The sequence below is a fragment of the Taeniopygia guttata genome, chromosome 2, assembly GCF_048771995.1.
Source record: "Taeniopygia guttata chromosome 2, bTaeGut7.mat, whole genome shotgun sequence".
NCBI lineage: Eukaryota > Metazoa > Chordata > Aves > Passeriformes > Estrildidae > Taeniopygia > Taeniopygia guttata.
Window position 1 is genome coordinate 20,699,041 of NC_133026.1, and position 26,469 is coordinate 20,725,509.

Below are 26,469 nucleotides of genomic sequence, written 5' to 3' on the forward strand. Positions count from 1 at the left end.
TTCTCTTTGCTTTAAAATAAAGGCCATTCCAGGAATTGGAGCCCTGTTTCTTGTGCCCTTTTTACCAGAAAGCTCTGTAGGAAGCCAGGCAGATCACTGGCCTGACCCAAAATGTCTTTTCTTATATTGCTGCAGAGTTCTGGCCTTTACTTTCCCACCATCTGCCAGGCCACCACTTTCTATGGATCCTTTTTATGACTAGTAAGTATAATTTGATATGATGAAGTGAAGTTTTCTGGAAGAGGTGATCCTTCCCTTCTGCACAGCCCTGGTGAGACCCTCTGCAATGCCATGTCCAATTCTCCCAGTACAAGAGAGAGATGGACGTGAAGAACAAACTGAGCCAAGGACCATGAGGACAATGAAGAGTTTGGAGTACCTGAAATATGAGTAGAGGAGACTGAGAGAGCTGTGACTCTTTGGCCTGGAGAATAGGGGGCTCAGAGGGATCACATCAATTTACATCACATAAATACCTGGTGGCAGGACTACTAAACACAAAGCCAGGCTTTCCTCAGTGGTGTCCAGGAGGAGGGCTAGAGGCACTGGGCAGGAAACGAAAAACAAGAAATTCTGTTAACATATAAGAAAAAGCTTTTTCATTTTGAGAGTATCTGAATACTGAACAGGATTTGGCCATGATAGAAGCATACCCTACCAACACAAGAATTTCCCACTCCAGACCCCTCCTAGATCACAGTCCAGTATTTTTTAGCCTAAAGGATCAGGGAAAGTACTTTGTGTGGGGCAGAAACACACTTCCACAGCCACCCAGCTGTAGGGCACTAAGAGCTGAGAGAAAAGTTGGGCAGCAAACCTGTCATGCACTCCAGCAAGCACCATCAAAGAAGTTGACCGCTGAAGCTGAAATAAACAGTTTGCAATAAACATCTCCAATTTGCAAAATAACCTTTCAAAATATGGTTGTAATGGTTGTAGGTGGGAGCCAAGTTATGCTTGCAGTATTTAAACAACAGCTAGAGGTGGGAATGGAAACTTGGTCTGCACATAGAGCGCTTCAGGCAGCAAAACCTCCTCATATGACTCACTTTTCTATGTATTATAAAGCTGATTGCATCAAAGGGCAGAGATCTTCTAGCTCATCCATTTCTTGGACACCCATAAACTCTGTAAGGTGTCTTAAGTTGGGAGATCTGGGCTTCAAACCCTCCCCTTAAGTTGGAAAACACAGACTTTGAATCTGGGTCATTCTCAGATCTTGTGTATGTCCTCTACTCCACTGCCAGGCACAAAGACACACGCTCCCATCTGAATTTCTGCAAGATTCTTGACTGAGTCTGGCTCAGATGGAGTTCACCATCTTCACAGCAGCCCTGGGGGTGCTGTGCTTAGGATGTGTGACTAAAACAGTGTTGATGGTGCACTCATGCTTTGACTGAACAGTGCTTGCAAGGCATCAAGGCTTTCTCTGTTTCCCACTCTGACCCATCAACAAGTCTAGCTGAGGGTAGGAAAGACACTGGGAAGGAGCACAGTTGGGACAAATTACCTGAAGTGGCCAATAGGATAGTCCATACTATACAATGTCATGTTCAGTCAGCTCAATCATCAGCAATTAAAGACTGAAAGAAAGGAAGAAAGCTTCCAAGGTGGTTATTGTTCAGAGACCAGGTGAGCCTCTGTCTGGCTGTGGGACATAGTGTAAGATTACCTTTATTTTTCCTGGAGTTTTCCCCCACATTTTCTTCACCTATTAATCTCTACTCGCCAATTTTCTTACTTTGGTTTTTCCTTTTCTATCCCACATCTCACTGGAAGTGACAAGGACAAGCAAGCATTTCTGTAGGCGCTTGGCTGCTGGCCAAGTTCAACCCACCACACCTCTCCATCCTGCAAATGTATTTATATGCTGTCTGTCAAGTCTGAGACATCTTCCTGTCTCACTGACAGTAGCAGAGAATAACTTCAGGGCAGCTCCTGGAGGAACCATCAGCTCTCCCTTTGCAGCCATAGCATCCGCCGTGTGCTGCAGGCAGGGAGCCACCAGCCCTGGGAAGGCTCCTGGCCTGTCCCTGCCCTGCACTTCACGCCACCCAGCACAGGGAGACACCTGCCATACATCTCTGTGAGAAAAACCGACCCAAACGTCAGCCTGAGGCATCCCAGAGAAACCGCGACACCGCTGCGCAGAGATGTGGCTGCTTTGGACTTGCCCTTTCCAGCAGAACAAGTTTGGTTGCTGCGGTCGGAAGCCCACAAGGAACTTTTCCCTCCGACCGGCTCGTGGGCTTAGGGAATGGCCTGGACTGGGCTGGGAGGGGCTGTGTCAGCCTGAGCACTGTGCAGGAGGGAACCTGGAATGCCCGATATGGACAGGAAAAGAACCTCACACTAAGGTCACTCTACACTGCTGGTGACACAGATTTTTCCCTGTTTGTTCTATAGCTTTCCTGGATGAAGCTGAGAATTTCACTTGAATTGTGCTTTACATTGGTACCCCATACTGTGTGAGCTTCATTGTGTGGGGACTTCATCTGCAATGTAGACTGGAAAAATACCTGGACCTGAATCAGTAAGTGCCTTAAAAGTACACAGTACTAAACACCTTCCCAGCCTGAGATTGGCTTCCACTTCTGATCTTGACTGCTGTGCTCCTTGTCCCTGCATTTCAAACAGGGCTCACAATACCTCACTGCCTACAGGGGTGTTGCAGAGGATCATAAAGAACAGCAGAGGGTACTCTAGAGGAAATTAAAAGTTTAGACTCTTGAAAGCAGATAAACTCGGGAAACAGAAATGCAGGAGATCTGAAATGCTCTAGCAGTGAGCAATAGTGATACCTGAAGTGCTGTTGGGTATGTGCACTCGGTAAGATAAGGTCCGTGAACCTGAAACTCAAATCTACAGGATTATGCATGAGCATGAAGAGACCAAATGAAGACTGAAGATGTATTTTTATTTTGGGCACATTTTAGTTCTGCATGGGTAACTGCACTCAAGTAAATGTCTCTTAGAACAGTCTATTCTCTGTAAATTACTTAAAAATTTTTGGCAATATCCAGACTTCCCTTCCCCTGTGGAAGGATTTTATAATTAAAATCTCCAGTACTTGTTAGGGCACTAGCAAAATTCTATATCCAGCCATTCAACTGTTCATCCTCTCCAAACATGGGAATTTATATCCTCTGGATGCCTTCCCTTCCAGCAGTTGGCATAAGCAAGTCCTGGCCAGGAACAGGTCCCTCCCAACACCAGGTGTGCTCCAGCAGGACGTGATCTCAATGCACCATTGTGTCCTTGGTGGCTGCCCTGGGATGTCAACCACAAGTGTGTCCATGCTCCATGGGTACCTAAAGGTGATGAGAACTTACAGGATATATTTAAATTACTGAGTAATGGGAAAACAGACCAGTCTGAAAGTGCCCAGCTACATGTGGGACCTTGCACCTGCAGACAGGACTTTGAATGTGAGCCCTGGAAATGCTCTAATCACTGGTGCTGGGCCTGCACTGGTGGGACTTGGCCCAAACCCCAAATCCCAACGGGCTGGGGTGAGTAGTTTCCTATCAGCAGTTTTCTGAAGGTTCCTCGGATGCTGTTGTGGCTTTGCCAGTCTGTGGGGCAGCACCCTGCAGCCTGAGGCCCAGCCAGGCCAGACCCCACCACTATGGTGGATGGCGTTCCACCATGCTCTCGGCAGGCTTCAGCCAAGGAGTCCTGAGCAATGTCACCTCACAGCTGAACAGTCAGAGCCTCACAGCAGTCTTGGAGGTATTTCCTCCATGCACTTAAAAAAATGCAGATGCTCCCACCCAGCCCAGTGTGGCATCAGTGAAAGAACCAGATTCATTTACTGATGTAACAACTGAAAAGAGCTGCCACAGGGAGGGGAAGAGAGAAGGCCTCGGCTGGGACAGAGCTGCGAGTTCTCTGTGAGCCAGACAAATGTGTTCAACAGTGAAATATCAGAGAGAAGGAGAGGAGAGGAGAGGAGAGGAGAGGAGAGGAGAGGAGAGGAGAGGAGAGGAGAGGAGAGGAGAGGAGAGGAGAGGAGAGGAGAGGAGAGGAGAGGAGAGGAGAGGAGAGGAGAGGAGAGGAGAGGAGAGGAGAGGAGAGGAGAGGAGAGGAGAGGAGAGGAGAGGAGAGGAGAGGAGAGGAGAGGAGAGGAGAGGAGAGGAGAGGAGAGGAGAGGAGAGGAGAGGAGAGGAGAGGAGAGGAGAGGAGAGGAGAGGAGAGGAGAGGAGAGGAGAGGAGAGGAGAGGAGAGGAGAGGAGAGGAGAGGAGAGGAGAGGAGAGGAGAGGAGAGGAGAGGAGAGGAGAGGAGAGGAGAGGAGAGGAGAGGAGAGGAGAGGAGAGGAGAGGAGAGGAGAGGAGAGGAGAGGAGAGGAGAGGAGAGGAGAGGAGAGGAGAGGAGAGGAGAGGAGAGGAGAGGAGAGGAGAGGAGAGGAGAGGGAAAAAGAAAAATAAGCAGAAAGAACAAGAAAGAAAAGGAAGGGAGGGAGGGAGGGAGGGAGGGAGGGAGGGAGGGAGGGAGGGAGGGAGGGAGGGAGGGAGGGAGGGAGGGAGGGAGGGAGGGAGGGAGGGAGGGAGGGAGGGAGGGAGGGAGGGAGGGAGGGAGGGAGGGAGGGAGGGAGGGAGGAGTAAATGTGCTGTGTACTAAAGCAGACCGACTGGATGGCAGAAAACTGCATTAGCTACATGTTCCCAGGGGCTCGGTCTATGGAGTCTCTGCTAACAGTTTCCGTGTTTTGCAAAATTATTGGGAAAAAAAAAAAGGAAAACAAGGTTCTAGCTAAATTAGGCAAAACAAACTAAATATGAGGATTCTCAGCCATCTGGAGGATTATTATTATTTACTGTGGGAACAGCTTAGATATTTGGAGGCCCTACCTGTGTAAGCTCATAGAAACAGCTTTGTGGGGCTCGCTGGAGGGCAGGACAAGTGCCTGGCCATCGATGGGGCTGCCCCACTTGGTGCAGCTGCTGCCTGCAGTTATTAGGATGTGAAATACAGTTCTGAGGTCAGCTGCTTGCTCAGCACTAAGCAGCTTTCAGTAATTATATATGAGCATAAAGCTGGTGCCCCTAGATCAAACACAGAAGTTTACACAGTCACTGTCCACTCTCATTTCCACCATGAGGGTGATCTTGTTCTCACAGGGGTGCAGGTTTTTGAGGTTTTCTGCAATTTTCTTATTCCCTTAGCAACTAGGTTTATTTATTTATATTTATTTTTCTATTTATTCCCGGGACTGAGAGCTCTGCCACATGCGTCTCTGTGTTCTCAGTAACCCTAAACACTGAAGAGCCAGGAATAACTCCTTTGCTGCAGTCAGTGCTTGATACAGGCACTTCTTTTATCTACTGAGTGAAGTAATCAAAGACAAGAGAAAACACTGAGCCAGGTAGCTGGTGGCAGAGTGGAAGCAATATTTGAAAGACTATCACAACTCCAGACATCAATGTGCATTTCAAAGAGCACACTGTGCTGTGGGTCTCTGCCCGCAGCCACCAAGGGTGCCCACCATCCCCTACATGACTGACGGATGCCACCAGCCAGGGCTCTGACATTGCTTTAGGGACAAGAAATTATATTTAGCATTGGCTCAACTTTTTCAATTACTAGATCCAGAGAAAGACTGAAGTAGTCTGCTTCAGGCAGGACATCAGCCCCTTATACCACTTGTTGTTGACACTCATACCTATATATACACTATATTATAGTGTATATATTAGATATATGCACTTTATAGTGCATATATCTAATATATACACTACAATATAGTGTAATATCTAGTACTGTAAAATTAGATATTACACATGCCCAGAGCTGTTATTATCACAGAAAACAGTTCCCATGAAAGCTCATTTGTGGTTTATTTTTTAAGCAGTCTGGATGTTGAAAGGTAGTAGAAAACCTGGTGTCTGTAATCTCTGCAACATGAGAAAGGCTGGGTTCACTCTCAGTTTCTAGTGAGACTATCCTACCCACCATATGGCAGACCAGGCTGGATCTGTTCTGCTTTGCTGAGGCAAAAGCTGTGGCTGAGGCTTGGGTCCAGGCACTCTCCTCAGTGTCACTTCTGTGCTTTTTCACATAAAGGGAGTCACCAGAACAAACACTGGACCTGCTACAGGACTTTCCTCTTGGGCAGCACATAAAGCACCTGTGTGGTGGAGCTGCAGAGGTTTCAAGCAGCGTCCACCTCTCTCTTTAGTATCCTGGCTGCAGGACTCATAACCTGGTGCTGCCAGCAAGTGGGATGAGAAAAAAACAGCCTCCTGCTGCCTCCACCCCCCTCCAATACCTAACTGCATCCAGTTACTCACATGCTTGAGCAAAGGTAAGGATGAGGATGTAAAAGGAGTAAATTGTTTTCATCCCTAACAGATGGAGGCAACAGTAAGTTTTTCTTAGAAATCAATCCCCAAATGCTAGTATATCTATACTACATGGAAGTTTTACCCTTACCCTGAATGCTATTATATTAATAAAATTTTCAGGTTGCAGTTCCTCATTCCAGAATATCTGTACCTCAGTAAAAGCTTACAGAAAGAAGACTTTGCAGAAGTAATGCAGAACACAGTAGCTACTTTCACAGGGCTCTGCTGTGGGTCTTTGTCTTTTGAGAAGTATGTTGCTCTGCAGAAAAAAACTTAAGCATTCAGAGAGGACATCAACTTCCACTACTGCCTCCTGGAAGACTGTGGCAAGGCAGAGTGGAACTTCCCTGTTCCCATTCTGCTGTATTCACACCTGATGTTCAGCAGAATGGGAACACCAAGCATGGTGGCCCTCCTGTTTTAAAAGGGGTTTAAATAGTGGAATTGTCAGCAAAAGGGCAAGTGAGCCTCTCCTAACCCCCACTCCAGCCAAAGCCTTCATGTAGTTTCTGTAACATCAACAAGCCTTTGGGAACTAGTTTTTCCTGGAAAAATAAGTTAATGCACCAAGTCAGCTGTTAACTTTGCAAGGTGCTGTCTGAGATAAGGGCTCACATGAACTATTTCTATGCTACACAAATACTGTTTTTTAAAATCAAGTTTTAAGGTATTTCAGGCATTCTGACATTTAGTAACTGCATTAACTAGATGGAAGAAAGATTAATATTTATTAGCTTGAAGTATCATCTTTTATTCAAGTGATATCATAATACATTATGCATCTGCCAGTTATAATCCATTTTAATTGGTTCCAAAACCTAAGCAGTAAATAAGTAAGACAGTTTATCTAGTTAAACTGAAAAAACAGCATTCCACACAGCCAGTACTAAAGATGTCAACCGTATAATAATTCCAGCATTATATTGTTATGGCTTTCCAGAAAGTCATGAAGTTTAACAAATTAGAACACATCAAGAGCCATTTTCCAAAGATTTATTGAAGTAGCGACAGGTTGCTCATACGGTGCTGGAAAAGCAGTTTTATTGAATTCAGATACTTAAAAACAGTATTGCAGCACAAGATATTGCTATTTGTAAACTAGACTCCATTGTAAACGCTAATCCTTCAGGGAGAGTCAGTTTGCAAGATCTAAGACCTATTTCCTAGCATAATCATCTTGCGCTCATGGAAAAACTGCAGAAAGGCACTTGAAAGCTGTTTCTTCCTTTAAGACATGAACTTTTTCAATCTTGCTGGTAAGAATTTCTCCTTGAGTAAGTATGCATCTTCACTTCAGCTTTACTCCAAGTCATCATGATGCTGGGAAGTTTCATTAATAACCTAATGAAAAACAGAAATGCTTGCATTAAGTTTTAGTAGGAAGATTTTTGTGGGTTTTTTAAGAGCTACAAGTGGAACATCCAGTTCCAAAATGTACACAAGTGGGCATCAGCTCTCACTTATGAGAAATTCTAGTTTGTAAATAGCATATGAAAACCATTCATGTTTTATTTACTTACACCAACAACAGCATCTTATCCTAAGTAAAGTATCTCTGTTTACTGTCATATGCTTTCCTAAGGAAATCTAGGGAGAATTTGCTAATTCAGCTGAACTTAAATAAGCAATACACAGGTAACAGTCACCAATTTAAAAGTTTTACTATCAGATGAATTTTGGTTTTTTTCCCCAGAGAAACCTGTTTGCTATATCTGTATGTTCACACAGCTTGAAATGCCAGCTGCTGTTCTACTCAATACTTACTACCACATAAAAGCTGCAGTAAGCAGTAGGCAAACTTAAGAATTTAAAGGTTACCAGCTGTGATAGAAATAAAATTAAAAGTTACCACCAACCTGTCCATCTCTAGTTTCGACGGTCTTAATTAGAAGTGTTCTCTTTGAGTGAGTGTCAACCATTGGCTGAGACTCAATGTTGGTTTCTGCAGAAGAAGATGTATTATTACCAATAGTCTAGATTAAGTGCCTCCTCAAAGAAATTAGGTGTAACAGATTTTAGTGTCTACTTTAAGAATCCCAATTTAGTATATAAAGAAGTATTCTGCTATGAATAAGCCAGGTCTTCTACATTTTTTTCTGTGTCCCTTAAAGCACTTTCAGCAGGTATCCAAACTAAGTACTTGCTATGTACCAATATTTAAAAATTTGTCCAGGAACAAAAAGAGCTGCTACCATCCAACGTTAAGTAGTTGCAAATACTGTAGTTGCATCCAAGAAGAGTATTCACAACAACTGCACTTACACAAGTTCAAAAACCAGCATAAAAGGAACTATCCAGAGCCCTCATACTAATGATAAAGCAACTGCCTAAACTGAAATAGCAGAAACAGCTTACCTCTCAGGTTCAAAGCAGCAAAGGTTGGAATAGGCATGTTAATCCTGAAGGAAAAAAGAAATTGATAAAATCAGATATAGGTATAAAGTATCTTCTAGTAATTTCTGGTCTTAGAAAAGTGTTTACATGTGATTACCTGCTCTCTTCACCCTCCAGCAGTTTTCTGTAGGTGGCAATTTCGATATCAAGAGCCATCTTTACATTCAGCAGGTCCTGGTACTCGCGGAGATGGCGAGCCATTTCTTCCTTCATGTTCTGAATCTCATCCTGCAGACGTCCAATAGTGTCTTGGTAGTTAGCAGCTTCAAGAGCAAAATTCTCCTCCATTTCACGCATTTGGCGCTCCAGGGACTCATTCTGGAAGAGAACAGTGAAATCAAGCACTGCTGCAGCTCCGTGGTTCTTCCCCACCCTCGAGACCCTCAACATTTTAAAGAAGGAAAGTAGTGTTACATTAGCATCCTTTCTGAAAATGCCCAGATATGTATATGTCCCAAATTTGTCATCTCCTTATATTCCCTTGCAAATTCAAGGAGAGTTATTCTGCAGCGTGATCTGAGGTGCGCCACATATTTATTGTGCCAGCTGGCAAAGCCATCCTTTACAGTAAGCCCAACACATGCAGTTCAAGTCAGCATGCAGGCAGTCCTTAGTACAGTAGATTTGCAGGTGGGCTAAACACTGTTACACCCATTTCAAGCCTGTCTTTAAAGCAGTCATGTTTTAGCAACAGCAAAATTTGCACCTTTCACTGCTCCTCCAGGTTTTTTCTATAACTTTATCTGTACCTGACAGACAAGGCATAAACACTTTCAGAAAGTGCTAAATAAACAGTGAATATTACAGCACAAGAATGAAGTTATTGTACACAGCTTAAGTAAGACTGATTCAGTGTATCAATCTAGGCAGTGCACTGTTGTGCATACATACAAATTGAGCCCACAGCACCCTTTTCAAAAAGTATTAATATACTGCTGAATTGCATGGCAGATTACTGGCATTCACATCCAAATTAACAATTAAACTGCAGTGCAGTGCTTAAAGCAGCAGTGAAAAATAACAAGTGCTGTCTTCTACTTACGCTTCCCTTAAGAGCATCGACTTCGCAGGTGAGAGACTGGATCTGTCTGCGGTACTCATTGGCTTCCTGCTTGGCCTGGCGCAGGGCATCATTGTTCCTGTTAGCAGCTTCAGAGAGATCTGCAAACTGGAAAACCCCAGTCTGGTCAGCATAACACTTCAACAGAAACGGTGAAACAGAACTTCTGTAGACACAGCAGTTGAGGACAACTGAAGGTATTACAAGGATTAGCACCTGAAATGCTTAAACATTATTACTCTTAAAGTGCCTCTCTGTTTCTAAATGTTATATTAGAATTCATAGCTAACTTTCATACTTGTTTTCCTGCCCTGTACATTTCCCATCTTTTCACCATTTTTTCACTAATTTCTCCAGTACTTCATCCAATATCTGCTTTCAGGTACAAGCACAGGAAAGACTCCCAGTGTTCACCCATTACTTTGCTGCTGTAGTTATGGCAGAAAATGTTTTCAGTTGTACCTTTCCCAGACTACAATTTAAAAAAAGACTTTGTGTCATGGTTATGTTCATGTCCATTAGAGAGACAGAGGGAACAGCAAGTGCTAGAGGAAAGTTTAATTTAAACTAATTAAACAGAATTAGTTCCAGTGCCTGATGCATTTTACTTACTTTGGACTTGTACCACTCCTCAGCTTCCTGAAGATTCTTAGCAGCAACACTTTCATACTGTTGGCGAACATCACGCAGGGCAGCAGTAAGATCAGGCTTAGAAACATCCATATCAATTTGGATGTGCTGCTCCTGGAGTTGGGCCTGCAATTCTCGGATTTCCTTAGAGAGAAGCAGACACTCAACATTATTGCACAAAAGCACTCAGATCATACACAGGTGGGGGCTCTAGGACAGAACCAGCAAATAACTTCCTTGATAGACAGTCTGCATCTGAACACAGACCTCATCTGTCAGCTTACCTCATCATGAAGTTTCTTCAAGAATACAATCTCCTCTTGCAGGGACTCAACTTTGCGCTCAAGATCAAGACGTGCCAGAGAGGCATTGTCAACATCCTGACCAGAGAGAAGAACAATTCGTAAGCTTACAAAACTGATGTAGAGAAATCTCTTACAGCAAGTTCAGCAGCATACAGGCTGATGCTACATGTGAGCTTTTCAGCAAGACAATAGGAAATCAAAAGCTGTAAAAACTTTTTGCCACCTCCTACCTTAGCCTTAAACCTTAGATATGCACCTTTATTGTGAATTTGAAACTATACCACATATGTTGATTGTATCTTTGCTGACATGCTGCTGTGCTCTTGACCATGCTAAGCATGATCAAGAGCACACAGATCATAGCAGGTGTAAATCCTTCAAATACTTGAGTCAGAAGCCTGCAGTGAGTGCTTCTAGCTTGACTACACTGGCAAAGAGTTGCACTTTGCAAACTTCCACTCTTTTCAGTGGGGCTTAAAAGTGCAACACATGTGCTGTCAGGCCTATCAGTGGGCTTAAATTATGGACTCCTTGGTGAACAAGCACAGAGCCCCTTACATCCACAGACCACATTTTTAAAGTATACTTGTAAAGCTGATGAGGTATGTATAAGAACTGCAATATTCACAATGCAGGTCAGCAGATCTCCCTTGAGAAAAAGAAGGTGTGAACATAACACAAACTGAGCTACTCATCATTGCCTACACCCCCGCAGTTGCTGGCAAAGGCTCCACCTTTTGCTGGACAGAGATAGTCTTAATCAACAGCAAAAATTCATTTAGAGCATAACAGAAGACACGTCATGAATGATATAAGGGAACAACTTGAATTAGTTCAAAAAACATAAAACTACACATTATTTGGCAACTTCTTACGTTTTGAATGTGTAAGGCATTTAGTTTGCAAAGCGGAAGATTGTTCCTTTCACACTAGTTACGTACACAGACACATGCTTGTGCTCACAGGGTATTAACATATCAGGTTCTCACAGCTTACTCTAAAGCTATTTTGGATTGCCCAAAGCATAAGCATTCTTAATCAGCAGCTCTCTTTATTATGGCATCTTTGAAATAAGGAGTATTTTCTTTAGACTCCTAGAAAGCCTTTCCTTGGATCACTCCTACTCTGGGGCAAGGTCCTTGCTCCAGAAGAATGATTCTGTTTACTTTATCCAGAAAAATAACCCTTTCATGTATCATTCCATAGCTTTTCTATTAATTCCAGTTTTACACCCACAGTTCATATCAGGTCTGTTTTTCAATTCAGGGAAAGAATTTCCGAATTAATTTGTTCTCCTCCCTCCAAAACCCCTCATGATAATTCTGGCAGAAAATTACATGGCTATGACCCAACATGTTTACATAACTGGCCAGTCATCCAAATATTTTCTAGAGGATTTTGCAGAAGTCTTCACCCTGAAGGCTATTTTTTTTTAATAACTGAATAGCTACAAGATTTTAGGACCCTATAGTAAATTTAAAGCAATTTAAACTGAAGACACAATATGTGGTATGTACTTTATCACATGCTATCATTATGTATTCCCTATCACTAAGATTCAGTGTTTCAGTAGCTCCCAGATGTGTGGAGAACCACATAAATGAATTGGCTACTTGTAGCCTGAACTAACATGCAGTTGGAATACACACTGATTTTATCCTAGGAGAGTCTTCAGTGCAAGCCACACACTTTGCAGGGTTGAGCATCCATGTTTATTTCAGACAAACCTCATGTTAGCCAGGACCTGACCTGTTAGGCTCAGGATCTATTCCTTGCTGCTAGACTAGCTGGCAAAGCTGCAGTAACTTTCTCACTGTGATGCTTGTCCTGCCCCAAATAAAAGTCCTCACTGAACTTTCACATATACTTTATACAGTACATCCCTCAGCACAAAATACTGAAGCACACAACTGCTCCATCAAGTAAGAAGTATCTTTGATGATACATCAGAACAGCAAAACACCTGCTGAAGTGATCAAAATCTATACAACTTTCCAGTGGAAAAATATAATAGAAAGCTGTGCATTGTTTTAAAATGGAAAGCTCAACAGGATATTTCAGCTTTGGTGTTTTGTGAATTTAATTTCATTTTCACACCAGCAGGCACCAGTTATGTCATAAGTGCATTTAGTGTAGAGTTTCCATAGACAATGATTTGCATTTCTTATGCACAAGCTACAGCTTATGAGGTTAAATGGATCCAATTCTGACTGTCCTGCACGCACACATCTGTTGGAGGCTGAGCTCCTGAGTGAACCCTTTCCAAACACAGGAAAGAGCTGGATAATGAGTGTGGGGTATGCACACCAAGCCAAGCTCACTTTAAAGCCCAGAGCCTTCAAAAGATTCAACTGGACGGAAATACAGGCATACCTAAAGTACCAATTAAATATGAAAGATCATGTAAAAGTCAACCTTAAGTCAATTTATCCTTTAATTGAATTCAGCAATGAATCAAAATAGATGAGGTTCTCTAAAACTTAAGTTCAAGGCTCCTTCACAGAACTTCACACTACAGTAAATTGTCATAGCACTCAAAAAAAACCCCAAAAATCCCAGAAACTTAAATTAAGGCAGTATCTCGGACTGTTTTTTAAAACTTCTGTGCCCAGAATACCAGTGGAGACTGAATTCCCAAGTTCTGAATGGGAGTAGGTTGTTTCAGTTTCCCCACACTATCTCTTGAACACACCTGCTCTCCTTCAAGGACTGTAAATATACTGCAGTCAAAAGCCTTTCCCAGGGAAACACTAACAATCAAGTGCTGATTTCCTGAACAGTGACTTCTGTTAATGCCTATAAAGAGCTCTGGGACAAAGTCAGCCTGTACCCAGCTGCCTGGTGATAAGGGCAGTCACTTCCAGCCTGAAAGAATGCTAGCAATGCTGTTTTACACCAGTAGTTTTAGGGAAGAGACCTTGTTTTGAGAAAGCACATTCCTAAATATCTTAGTCCAAACAAGGCTTAATCTAAGTTGAAAGCTGGTTTTGCACAAGTGAAAACTTGAGCTTAAGAATTTTAGAACGCTGTTTGCACAGTTGTTTCTGGTTGTCACGTAGATTTACTTTAACTGGATAACATCACAGCATCCTACAAAGACTAAACTCTAACGCTACTTGTTTCCTAGGTTAGCACCTTTGTTTTACAGAGGATTAAATTCCACGTTCTTAAGGGACACCCAGAGGAGGCAAACTCAATTCTGTGACCTCGCCCCAAGGAACATATTGTCTACGTCTTGTCAGCAGACAACACCCACATGAAAACCCTTAAATTTGAAACTGTTGCCCAGTAATGCACTGACCAGTGATTCATCGAAAAGGAGTTCTGTTTTGTACAAAAATTGGCCCATAATAGACACATTTCCCTAGAAATATTCCCGCACCATTACACATTTAGTAAGAATGCAGCCCACTGCACCCTCCCCTCCAACACAAAGGGATCTATTATTTCAATCTGCTGCCACCACACTTGCCATAATGCCTGTATCTGCATTCCACGGTGAATCCCATAGAAACCATTAATACCCTTCAGCCAAGCGAGCAGATGGCCCCCTTTCACTTTTATTGGATCGGAAAGTGATTCCACGTTGGGATGTTTTTTGTAAAACGGGCTAGACTTGGATAAAGCAGGACAATAGTTTGCGTCCCCACCCCTCAGAGGCAGCACCCCTCTAAAGAAAACACGGAGGGCTTGCGTGAGAACTGACGGAACCTCTTTGTGCAAGGAAAGCAAACTCCGGCACTCCCACCCTCCGCCCCAGGCACGGCCACCACCGCCTCGGGCCCCTCCCTCCTCCACGACCGCTAACCTGTCTGAAGGACTGCAGGGTGTTCTCGGCCTCCTCCCTCTGAAGCATCTCCTCTTGCAACCTGGAAGGGGCAAGACGGCGGTGAAGAAGGAGCGGGGGTCCCCCACATCCCCCCGCCCAACCTCCCGCCCGCCCGGTACCGCTCGGGATGCTCAGGGGCTGCCTCCGCGCCAAGGGACAGAGCAGCGGGGAGGCGGCGGGAGCCCGAACCCGTCTTCCCCAGGCACTCACTTCTCCCGCAGCCGCATGATGTCGTCGGCGAGGTTGTCCCGCTCCACTTCCACCCGTGCCTTATCGTTGGTGAGCTGGTCCACCTGTCGCCGCAGCTCCCGCATCTCCTCCTCGTAGAGGTCGCCCAGGCGGGACGTGCCCTTGCCCTTGAGCTGCTCCAGCTCGGCCAGCAAGATCTTGTTTTGCTGCTCCAGAAAGCGCACCTTGTCGATGTAGTTGGCGAAGCGGTCATTAAGCTCCTGCAGCTCAACCTTCTCGTTGGTGCGGTTCGCCTTGAACTCCGTGTTGATGGCGTCGGCCAGGGAGAAGTCCACGGAGTCGTGGAGCCGCATGGGCGGCATGCTGCTCCGCAGCCGCACCGACGTCGTCTTGGTGGTGTACACGCCGCCGGGCGAGGCGGACACGTACCGGGCGCTGCTGGGCCGCAGGGCGCTGCCCAGCGAGTACCGGCTGCTGGACGTGATGTACCGGGTGCCGGTGCTGGGGCGGCTGCCCCCGCCGAACATGCGCCGGTACGAGGAGTTTTTCGTGCTGATGCTCATAGCGGCGGCGGAGCGGGCTTTGTAATCCGGGAGCGGAGCGGGACGGCCGGGGTGCGCGGCGAAGAAGGGCGGTGGCCGCGGCCAGGGCCCCTTCTTATGGACGCCGCGACCCCGCCCCGCCGGGCCCGCCCCGCTCCGCCCCGCCCGCGGGGAAGGGGGGCGGCCGCGGACACAAAGGCGGCGAGCGGGGCGGCTCGGCCGGAGGGGCGCGGGGGGTGGGCGGCAGCTTGTGTCGTGGCTGGGTCCCGGGAGGCTGGCGGGTTTCCTGCGGGACGTGGCAGGGCGGTGTCCCACACAGCGGCCGCGGGGAACCCCGGCACGGCGCGCCCGGGGAGGACGCGATGCCAGCAGCGGCATCTTCGTCGCGGAAACGGGCGCTGGATTTCCCCCCTCATCTCCTTGTTCCCCTCCACTGAGCGTGGTGGCTGCAAGAAGGGGTTGGCAAGTTTAATGGCACAGGCCTGGCAATATACTCCGAATAACCCACTAAAACCCCTCTATAGGTACGATGTATATTTATCTAGGTATCTTTCTAAGAGCTTTCTGAAAGAGTAAGACCAGGGGAAAATTATGCTATTACCAAGGGCTGCCAAAGTGTTCAAAATAAACAACCAGAAAAATAATGTGTGTGTTTTCTTTAGCTGCCTCCCAGGATAGCAATCTCAGCTCCTGTGATTAAGACGTGAACATTACATGTTAAATATGTTTTCCTTGTAGCTGGGTAAGCAGTTACATGCCTAAGGCTTAATTCTGCCATTTTTGCAACAATGATCCCAGGACTAATTTAGTTGGGCTCTTTTTGGTGGTGGTTTGTAGGGTTTTTTTTTTGTTTGTTTGTTTGTTTTTTGTTTGTTTGTTTGGGTTTTTTCTGGTTTTTTGTGTGTGGACAGTACATTATTGAAATTGCTGCATTCAGGATCTTGCTCCTGAAAAATAACTAGGATAGAATCAGACTAGATTTTAACAGAGGTTTGTTTTCTCCATTGTTGTGCCCAACAGACTTTGCTATTCATTTTGGTAGGTGCATGGTCAGAGTCTTAGGAGAGCACCTGGCAAAATTATAATTATTCATTAACTATGATCTGCAAATACATATGTAAAATAAAAGGCCAGACAAAAATCCCAGTGTTTTCAGAGCAATTTTACTATCAAAATTGGACTACCAGCAATGGAAAAGAGTGATGTAGGTAGTACAGGTCAATAGGAATGGCATAAAAGTTAACAGAGAAAAACTTTTAATAGCAGATTATTTCAGCATGGATGCAGAGATTGCTTAAAGAAGATGACAGAATCTCTGCCATTTAGAAAACTTGCAACTTGAGTGGCCAAAGCACGACTCACATTCTGAGATTTTGCACTGATGCATCAGGTAAGGGGCATCTTTTTTCTCTCTGCTATGGGAAGTGTGTGATACATTGCAGACATTATCTGTAATGTATTGCTTCAGCACTTAGGTAATGCAAAACTACCATTGATTTTTGATTCTTTTTAGCTTGCAGTCCTGCAGGAAGAACTAGCTTCACTGGAAGTTCTGATAAACCTGAACATGAACAGTGGGTAGAGAAAAAGGTAATCTTCACACCCCAATTCACACTAGTCAACTACTGTTGACTTCAGGTAATGTACTTTACAAGGAAGGATGTGAACCTATGTATTTTATTAAAGATCTTGGATTTTTGAAGGAAATTCTGCTTTGCTTTCATTCTGTTGGCAACCAGAAGTGCAGAAATGCAGTTTGTATCTAAATGTAAGTCCTTGAGGTTTTAATTTCTTTTGTTTACTGAAGCTGAGTCAAGCAAAGGAAGCTGACAAGGTTGAGCTACTGAAGTGCTTGCAGTATAAGTCCCGGGCTACAGCTCATTCCATTCACCCACTGAATAAGAGGCAGAGGTCACGCAGCATTCCTGAGGCTAAGGGTTCCCAAAGCCCAGCCTGGACGCTGTTTGCTGCCCAGCCCTCTCAAAGCTCTATTTAAGCCATCAAGTTTGAGCTGTAAGCTGTTAGAGCCCTGGCACAGAAGTACATACTTGCAGGCAAAAAGCAAAACAGCACATAACCAACAATTTCATGGATTAAAGATGCTGTACTCAGAAATACTGATAGCTTTGCTAGACTGTTTTTTAAAGGTGTACTGGTGCCCCATCTGTTTTTCCTAACAGAGCACAACTTATACTTCACAAAACCTTCAATGGCAAACATATGCAAGAATCATCCTCATTCAGAAAATGTTTTGCCTCTAAAATCCAAGGTATTTGTTTTAGTAAATATGACCCACCCACTTCATGTTTCAAGTGTAATTTCCATATGTTTATGTCACTGCTGCATATGTGCTCTTGGCCACCTACCTCATTTCTGTGTCTCACTACGAAATGTTCAGGTATTGTTGGCTGTTGGGACTACAGTAAACCTTTAAGTGCCTTTTGCTGGTTGGCATTTACACAGATGTACAAATGGAAGAAGCTGTTAGTTTCTTGTAAGCTGTAATAAATTTAATGCACATTTGCATTACAAACTCTCTAGGGGATTAAAACATGTTCCCTTGAAATGTGAAAAGATCTCTTCTGTCCTTCTCAGAACAGACTCTGTCTCAATGTAGCCATAAACATCACTGAGAGTGTACTTTGAATGGAAATGAAATCACAGTAATGTCTAGTTTCATGGGAAATGCTATGGAACTCTCAGAGGCAGTGGCTGATGGAGATCTTGACCACTTCTGACATGAAGAACAGACAGCTAAGAGCATCACTCAGCACCACATTGGGGATTATTCATAAACTACTGGCTGTCATCTGTGCTGTTTACTGCAATGCCTTCCCTTGCAATTCCAGTGTACAGTCGTGCCCTGGACCAACCCAAAGCATCACCTCTACAGAAGTAAATCAGAGCTAAGCCAATGGCACTCTTGAAAAATCAAACAGGTATTTTTATCAAAAGAGTTTCAGTTCACACTGAAATTTTCTTTTATGCCTTTTTTTTGAGGCCTTTTTTCCCCCCCACATAATTATGTATTCCTTTGCTGCCAAGAATGAAGTATGGAATCAAGTCCTAGATATTTAGCAAAAAGGCACCTGTACTGTGTGTAACTATCATTAATGGGGAAAGTGGATATGCATAGAGAGAAGGTACGGGTACCTGAATGGCTTTGTACTGCATATCAGTTGTACTAAAAACGAAAAAGTCCATATGACAGAATTTCTATTATTTCCTTTCAAAAATATCTGTTGGTCTGAAAACATCACTGAAAAGACTGGAATTCACTTATTTTTAAGTTTTTAAATTTACCATTTAATTTAAACAGTAAGAAGTGAAAACAATTTAGTCCAAATATTGAATCTGCTTTCCAGTTACATAAATCTTGACTAAAAAGATGTGAATGCTTTTCTTAATCAGATTTATGCCCTTTTTCTAAAGTTTCTGCTTCCAAGATGTGTAGAAAGACACATAAATATTAAATACCGATGAAAAAACATCCTGCCATGCAAATACAATATTTTTTGTGTCAGCACCATACAGCATCCGTAAGCCCAGGCATGCATGGGGCTGTAGAGGCATTCCTTCATGCATCCCCTGCACCATGGCTATTAAACAAACTCTGGGCTATAGGGACACATTTTAACATGAGGAAATAAAAGACCCTTAACACCCTACAGACAATTGAACAGGAGGAATACTCTGTAGTACTCAGCCAGAGTAAGTGCTTGGCCTATCACTTGAGTGACTGCTGTGGCTTTCATTGTCTAAGAAAACCTTCAACCTGACTTAAAAACACAGAGACTGCTATGATTTTTGAAACAGAAAGATCCCTGTTTAAAAAAAAAAAAAAAAAAAAGGGGGGGATTCTGGCTCTAATCTTCAGCTGGAATAAGTCCCTCCCTTTAGCTGAGAGCCAAGTGTAAGGAGGAGCCCCCAAGAAAGGCCAGTGCATCCAGGGAAGTGATGGTTTTTCTGAACTCTGATAACCCATTTCCCTGCATTCTGACTAGGAGAAGCTGATTCGGATTTCTGAATATCACCAGGCTGCAGAACATCTAAATGTTCCAGCATTGAATTCTCCCTGTGTGAGTAACCTCCTTGACTAATTTTTGTCTTGATAAAGAAACTGGCAAATTCTTTTATGAAATTTTTTTTAAATTATGTTGCCTATTGTCATTACCAGTGCTGCAAAGCATATCAAATTAGTATGACTAGCTGCTGATTTTTTCAAGTAAATGACTAGGCTCTATACTCAAAACTAAACAAGTTTGTCTAAAATATTCTATTTTAATCTATAATGAACTATATGAAACTGGCAGGGGTTTCATAATTAAGGAAGTGATTTGGCCATGAGTCAAGCTACCCCATCGCACAATTTACATTTCCAAAGAATTATTATTGTCATGCATTAGGTGCCTCTACTATGGTTTATAATTGCCAGAATAGGAAGTTTTCTGTATCAAAATATGACATTTCTGTACCAAATGACTTGATCATTTTCAAAGCCACTACAGTCCTGTGTCCTGAGGTTGTCTCAAACACCATGCACACCTCTAGGAACAAGAAGAGAAGAGAAGAGAAGTTTTTAAGCTCTATGACAAGTATAGTAATTTATATAATCCATCCCTTAAAAAAAAAAAATTCAAATTAAGAATGACACCCTGTCTCATTTCATTTAACAGCAATAGCACTGACTGCTGAATGGCAGCAATAATTAGCAATGACTGGGACATACAGAATGAGGTTTTCCAAACTGAGAAGAGGTTTGGCATAGTTTAAGGCTCAATGCTCAACCTGAAACTCTTTAAGCAGAACCAATTTGCAGAATACACAAAGTGTCTCAGTCTTGATTTTGGGTGCCCCAAAATAGATAATTTGAAATTTTATCTCTTCACATCCTTGTTTCAAGAAATTTGTATATTATCAAAGACCAATAAATTGTTCAAGGATCATGATAGGCAGTTTATAAGGATCATAAATATCAGATGAAATATTTGATTTAAGCAGCTCAAGTTTTCAGGAGAATCTATGCAAAATGCATAGTGTATGTAGCTTCTTTCTGTCCTTTGCCACACTGCTGACCATCTTGGCCTTGCTCAGCACTAGATTGCAATTCCTGCAGCAAACTGTTGATCCAAGTAGAAGTCAACAGCGTGGATGAACAGTTACTTGCCACATTACAATGGGAAGCCCTGTCTTGGTTCACTGTTTTAAATTTTGAGATTGCAAACTTTTTCAAGGACGAGCCATCCATCCATCCATCCATCCATCCATCCATCCATCCATCCATCCATCCATCCATCCATTCTTTCCTTGGGAAAATCTGAAAGAAGTGATTCTTGTAAGCCATTAGCAAACCCTGTCAGTTAAACATTTACTACTACTTTTTGGCCAAGCTTTTTCAACTCAAACTGCTTAAAGAGCTCCTCTAGCCAAAAAACAATTTAATCTGAGTAGTGATTTCATTCTTTTCTCTCCCCCAGTTCCATCACTTACACAAAGCACAAATAGGATAATGTTTTCTTGCCATGATATACCAGGAAATGGTATTTCTGAGGAAGAGGCAGGACACAGCAATGGAATCATTAATTGCGTGCAGCAATTGTTCCATTCTTCCTTTGAGATGCCCAGGACAAGCAGAACAGTACTAGCTCCTTGAAGGCCAAGTTTTTAGTGGATTCCTCAGTCCAAGTGCTTGTGCCAAATCCTTGGTTCCAATGAGACTCATAAACTGAGCATACATTGTGTTAGCCATTCTGGGATTAATTGGTTCCTTTCCAAGGGAAGAGGCGGCGCTGCACACACCCCAAAGCTGAGAAGACCGAGTTTTTACATGCCAGCTCTATGCCTAATTTTCAAGCAGTTGGAATTAAGGAGGGAAGATGATCCAGATTTAAGATGCATAATATATTGTGGGCCATAAGGAATTGAGTGGAAAATTAGTTAAATACAGAAGAGAATATGCGTATGGATGGAGAAGGAAGAGAGCAAATGTCTGGAAGAGCAGAGGTGTCCATACCTTTTCAGGTGGAACAGTGTTCTGTTTCCCAATACAAAGACAATTCGCTGTCTAACTGAAATTTTCCTTAGGAATTTGGTCTTGTATATGGTCCAATACACATACCAGGTGGGAAAGAGCATGTGTAGGATGACAGGAGAAGGACCTGACAACTATTCAGGAGTTTTGTAGATGTTTCAGTTTTACTAACTCAGACTTTTGTCAGTGTTTGTAGCTGTTTATTTGACATGAATCAGGCATTTTTATAAACTCCTGACAGAATTTACCAGAACTACCATGTAAGTCCAGCACATCAGGATGAAAGAATATACAGATCAGATGTCAGGATATTTCAAAGGGAGAGGCATGGTTTTCCCTGAATATGGTAATGCCACTGACCTGCAGTTGTATTCTGAAAACAATCAACTTCTGTCATATCAATAGGAATCTTGAGAGCAATCCCACTGATGAAGGACACAATACTACTGTACTACAATAGTATAGATAATGCCTGGACTGTCAATGACAATGTGAATTATACACAGGTTAGGTTAATTAATTACTTGAGTTTAATATTGTTAGGTTTTGAACAACAGTGTCCTCAGTGTCCTATACTGTTGAAGATGAGTGCTACATCTGATGTGGCACCAAAACTGTGATAAAATCATCCTCAGGGACTTCATCTGACACGCAGGGTTCCCAATGGACAATTCCAACAATCTCCCATTGTATTTTTCTGGTGAATTATGTGAAACATATTTGCTGGAGTTTTAAGTAAGCCCAACTCCCTACTGCTAAATTTTGACACTGCTACTTGGTTCTGGCATATGTATTGTGCAAGAAGATTTCTCTTCTTCAGAAAGAACTATTTTAGGCTTTCTTGGTCCTTTTAGGCTAGGCTTTTTGGGGCTTCTCTCTCCAAGCTGTTTTGGTAAAAATAACATTTTAATTTCATAGTCCTTTTTCTAAAAAATGCTTGTTTCAACTTTAGAAAAATCTAAAGCTTTTGTTCTTAGTTGAGGCAAAGGGGAAAGGGGAACGGGCCCCAAAAGCAGCCAAAAAGGACACTGTTACATTTTTCCTAGATTTTTTTTCACAATAACTTTTCAATTTATCTTTTATTTCAGTTTATCCTTATGAAATCTAACAACTTCTTCAACTCTGTTTTTTATTATAAACTACTTTCCAAGAGACTTTTGGGCAAATGTTATATTGGTGTGTTTGACAGATATCTGTAAACATTTCCAATGCCAGAAAGAGAATTTTTAAGTACAGTAACTTTTGCAATTGCAATCCATAACTGATATCAAATAGCTTTAAAGTAACTCATCAAATAGCATCAAAGTAACTCATTTGCAAATGCTAGCAATAGAACCAGGGTGGAAGACATGTCTGTGCTGCCTAGGCACCAAGTGCTCAGCTTCTTGGGCAGATTTTATAGTACTCACTGTATAGAATTTGGTTTAATCTAATCTGAAGGTCGCTCAGCAGGGCCACAGTTACAGCTCTGCTATGGCTGCATTAAAGGTTCTCTTTCTCTTCGGAGAAAATACCCTTCTGGTGAAATCCTACCACCATGCCAGATCTCATTTCCTGTGCTAAATAATGCTACTCATAGTCAGAGATTAAACTCACCACATGGACTGAATAAAAAAAAAAAACCAACAGTTTGGGCAGGGGCTGATCTCCTTAAAAGACAAAACTGCAGTGTACAAAAGCTGTAGGGGATACTAGATGGCCTTGTGATCAGAAAGTGTGACCAACAATGACATACAGCTACAAGTCTTTTTCAGTTTGCACAGTATAAGTTATGCAAATCATACAGGGATACTGCAGGTGAAAATTCTTGCCTTAAGCAAGAAGTTAAGAGGCATATCCAGGCTCACCGTCTGCACTTTCTTTTTTTCCTTCATTTCCCCTCCCCTCCCTTTGAGATCGCAGGAGGCACCACATCATTTCCTCCTGCCCTTGCAAGCGAGCTGGGATCTCCCACGCCATTACCTCATCCTGAACTGATCCCCCTTTAACAAATGCCTGGCTCGGTGCCTGCTGTCACCCTTCAAAGGTCTAAGTCAAAATGCATTCATTGCACCAGCAATCTTTTGCCTGACTGCAGGGACCTTAAAGAGCTCTGAGTCAGTTTGGTTCAATCCAGCGACTATATAGTTTTTTATAAATTTATTTTTGGCAAGCACGGAATGTGTAAGAAAGCCAATAACATAATGTTAACATATGCCTCTCATCCATCCCGGGTAACCACTGCAGGCCAAAGGTAACAAACAAGCCAGATTTATTTAGATTTAAATGTATTTAAGCCAGAAAAGTAAAGATTTAATTAGAGAAGCAATGTCTTTTTATTCCTTATTCCTGACAGAGTATATACCTAGCCCCTAAACCTTAAAATAAAATCCTAAAATGGAGCTATTAATATATTTGAAAAGCAAAAGGTTAAAAATGTTTGTGTCTTATCACTCTTCCAAATAATTTCAGCTACATAAATTTCCCTGGTATAGAGTTCTTAGAAAATGTGTTGGGAGAGGCTGACAAACCTAGTTTGATGTGGTTTTCATTTCTAGTCTTGCAGATGCATGGCATTATAAATGAAAATCATAGACTTCCTCAGCCATACAGGCGCAACCCAGCTGGCTTCCTGGAAGCACCGCCTCTGTGGTCGACAGCTACTTTTACTGAGCAGCATTTCAGCAGAAATCACCTCTGACAAATACCCTTCTGAAACATAACATCCGATAAAGATAGACTTTGATAAACTGCAAAAGGTTTTCAGTTTTATTAGTAACCTACTGGGCCAATGGTTATGGAAACAATAATTGATGCCATATGCTCTCAGTGATTTTTTTTTCAATTCACTGGTTGCATTGCAAGGGTATGAAATGCCTCACATTCTTTCCTGGCCACAGTGATTTCTGCCCCAGAATATGAGCTTCCCTTCCAGACAGCAGAGATGTTTGTATTCTCTTCCTGATCCTAACTTGGGTATTTAGTAGGTTATATCAGACCTTTGAAGAGAAGAAGCATTTTTTGTTGTTCAGCCATCAGCATTGATATTTGCTTTTACAAAGTTTTGGCTGACCACCATGAAGGCATTTTCAAACATCCGGTGTACGAGCAGAGGGAGGTTTTCTCTGCTCTCTCTCTCAAATTTTTGAATGTAGAGGAAATGCTCACAAACACTTCCCAGCTTCAAGTCCACTACCTTTCATCACGAAGCCTTGTGCTGAGGGGTTACATTCATGGCCTCGACAAAACCCAGTGACAGGCACTGCAGACTGGCAGCTCCTGTCACAGCTGGGGGCGAGCCCTGCTGCTCTGCTCTGCTGCTAACGGGAGGGCAGGGAGGAGCCTTATGTGTAACTGCTTATGGAGTTTTGTGTGCCTTTTTTTGAATTATAGAAACAGAGCAGTGAAAATCTTTTCTTCTCACTTTGAGGACAAGATTACATGGTCCATTCATATTTTGTAATTTTGTTTTTCAGTTGCCAAGTACAATGCAGATTCTTAAGGAAGGGGGCATGTTTCTGTGATGTTCTTGTGCAGCATTGCTAATTGTAACGTTTTTAACAATTCTGAAGACTTTTGAGAAGCGAAAATATTGCAGTGGTTTCGTGTTCCTCTAACCACATGTAGCTGTTTCACTGGATGTTTGTTGATTACCAAGGCAACAATTTCAGACCTAGCATGATTATCTGTATCATACCGCTCATCAGAGATGTGGCCAAACTCCAGAAACTTCTGCATTGAGGAAACGATGCTAGTTGGTAGGAGGCAGGAGTTTTCAAAGCTGTCTCAGTGAAAATGCTGATCACATGCTTATGTCCCCAACTTTAAAAATATCATTAAAAGATTGGTTTGCTTAAAATAGATTTTACTATAAATATATTAGAGTCAAGCAAATAGCTGTTTCATCAATGCAATATCATAGTTCTGTAGATGTACCCATTAAGAATAAATTAACATCATTTTAGAAAAGCCTTCCATTTGTTATTTAAACCCAACTACATTGTGGAGCCATAATTGATACATGAAACAGCCCATACTTGTGTCCTAAAAAGTGCGGAGTCCAGAGTTGGACTTTGGACTTCAACTCTGCTATTAATCTCTTCTGTTAATAAAATTTAATGGTCATGGAGTTTTACAGGAATCCTATCCATCCTATTTGCATGGAGAAGAGTAAAAAGGAGCTGTCACAATACCCAAATTTCAGTAAGTCAGAGAGATCCAATTGGGAAATTTTGCAGACGTGGCTGCTTTGGGGTCACAAGACAATGTGTGAGCAACATTTAGCTTTCCCCATGACAATGGCAGCACAAATTAGCAAGATTTTCTGAGTGAAGGATGAACAATTGCTTTCACAGGGCTCACCCTAACTCTGCCATCATTCCAGGTTTTCCTGTGAGAAGCAAGATATGAGTGGCCATGGATCTCAGCACTTCTGAGCCATTGCTCCTGTCTGAAATAAGCAGCATGCCTTAAATACTATTATCTAAATTTGGATCAAGAAAGTATGGTTATTATTTTGTTGACTTTACATTTTTAAAATGAAGAACACTACAAGTAACTGCTTCCAGATTCCCTGTTTTCATTTTGGTTCTTTTTGCAGCTGTCAATTTATAATGACAACCAGGTTAGGGCAGCCACAGTCATATAGAATTATGAAAGTGACTGCTGCCAGTTGTTTAAAAATGAGTACTATGGAAGTTTAGGTTCTTCCCATTCTTTACAAGAGGAAGCCAATAAATTCCCAATCTAGCTTATTAATTTTTTTTTTTTGTTGCCAGAGTGGAGGCATGTTGATCATATTCTCCAGTTTACTACACTGGAAGAGGAAGTAGGTGGAGGATTTCCCCTGAGCTGGGAATGTTCTAATGCCACCAACCCGCACAGCAGACACATCGCTGCTGCTTTTTCCATATGACTCCAATTTTCCTGTGTATGAATGGCAAAAATACCTTTGAGGCAGAGAAAGAAGAAAAAACAGGTCTCAGCCTTGTCTTCCTGTCTGTTATTAATTGCTCCAGGTACTAGGTAGCTCCAAATAAATCAACTGTTTCTGGCTGACTACAGCTCTCACTCGTCACAGTATCTGACATTGCTGTAATCTGTAGGTTATGGGAATAGTAAGACAAGAAACTCAAACTCATTAATTGGCTTTACTGATTTCAATA

At 42.7% G+C, this 26,469-nt stretch overlaps 1 protein-coding gene and 1 long non-coding RNA gene across 2 annotated transcripts; one reads left to right on the forward strand and one right to left on the reverse strand.

Annotated features, from left to right (window-relative positions):
- Nucleotides 1-7,322: 7,322 nt before the first annotated feature.
- Nucleotides 7,323-15,437, reverse strand: VIM (vimentin). Its single transcript, XM_004175500.6, has 9 exons — nucleotides 14,774-15,437; nucleotides 14,543-14,603; nucleotides 10,714-10,809; nucleotides 10,412-10,573; nucleotides 9,782-9,907; nucleotides 8,837-9,057; nucleotides 8,701-8,744; nucleotides 8,202-8,287; nucleotides 7,323-7,686 (listed from the first exon to the last, which is right to left on the reverse strand). The coding sequence occupies exons 1-9, from the start codon at nucleotides 15,313-15,315 to the stop codon at nucleotides 7,645-7,647; spliced, it is 1,380 nt and encodes a 459-aa protein (XP_004175548.1). The 5' UTR covers nucleotides 15,316-15,437; the 3' UTR covers nucleotides 7,323-7,644.
- Nucleotides 15,438-16,183: 746 nt separating this feature from the next.
- Nucleotides 16,184-17,827, forward strand: LOC121469426 (uncharacterized). Its single transcript, XR_005979436.2, has 2 exons — nucleotides 16,184-16,684; nucleotides 16,808-17,827. It is a non-coding gene; the product is annotated as an uncharacterized lncRNA (long non-coding RNA).
- Nucleotides 17,828-26,469: the final 8,642 nt, after the last annotated feature.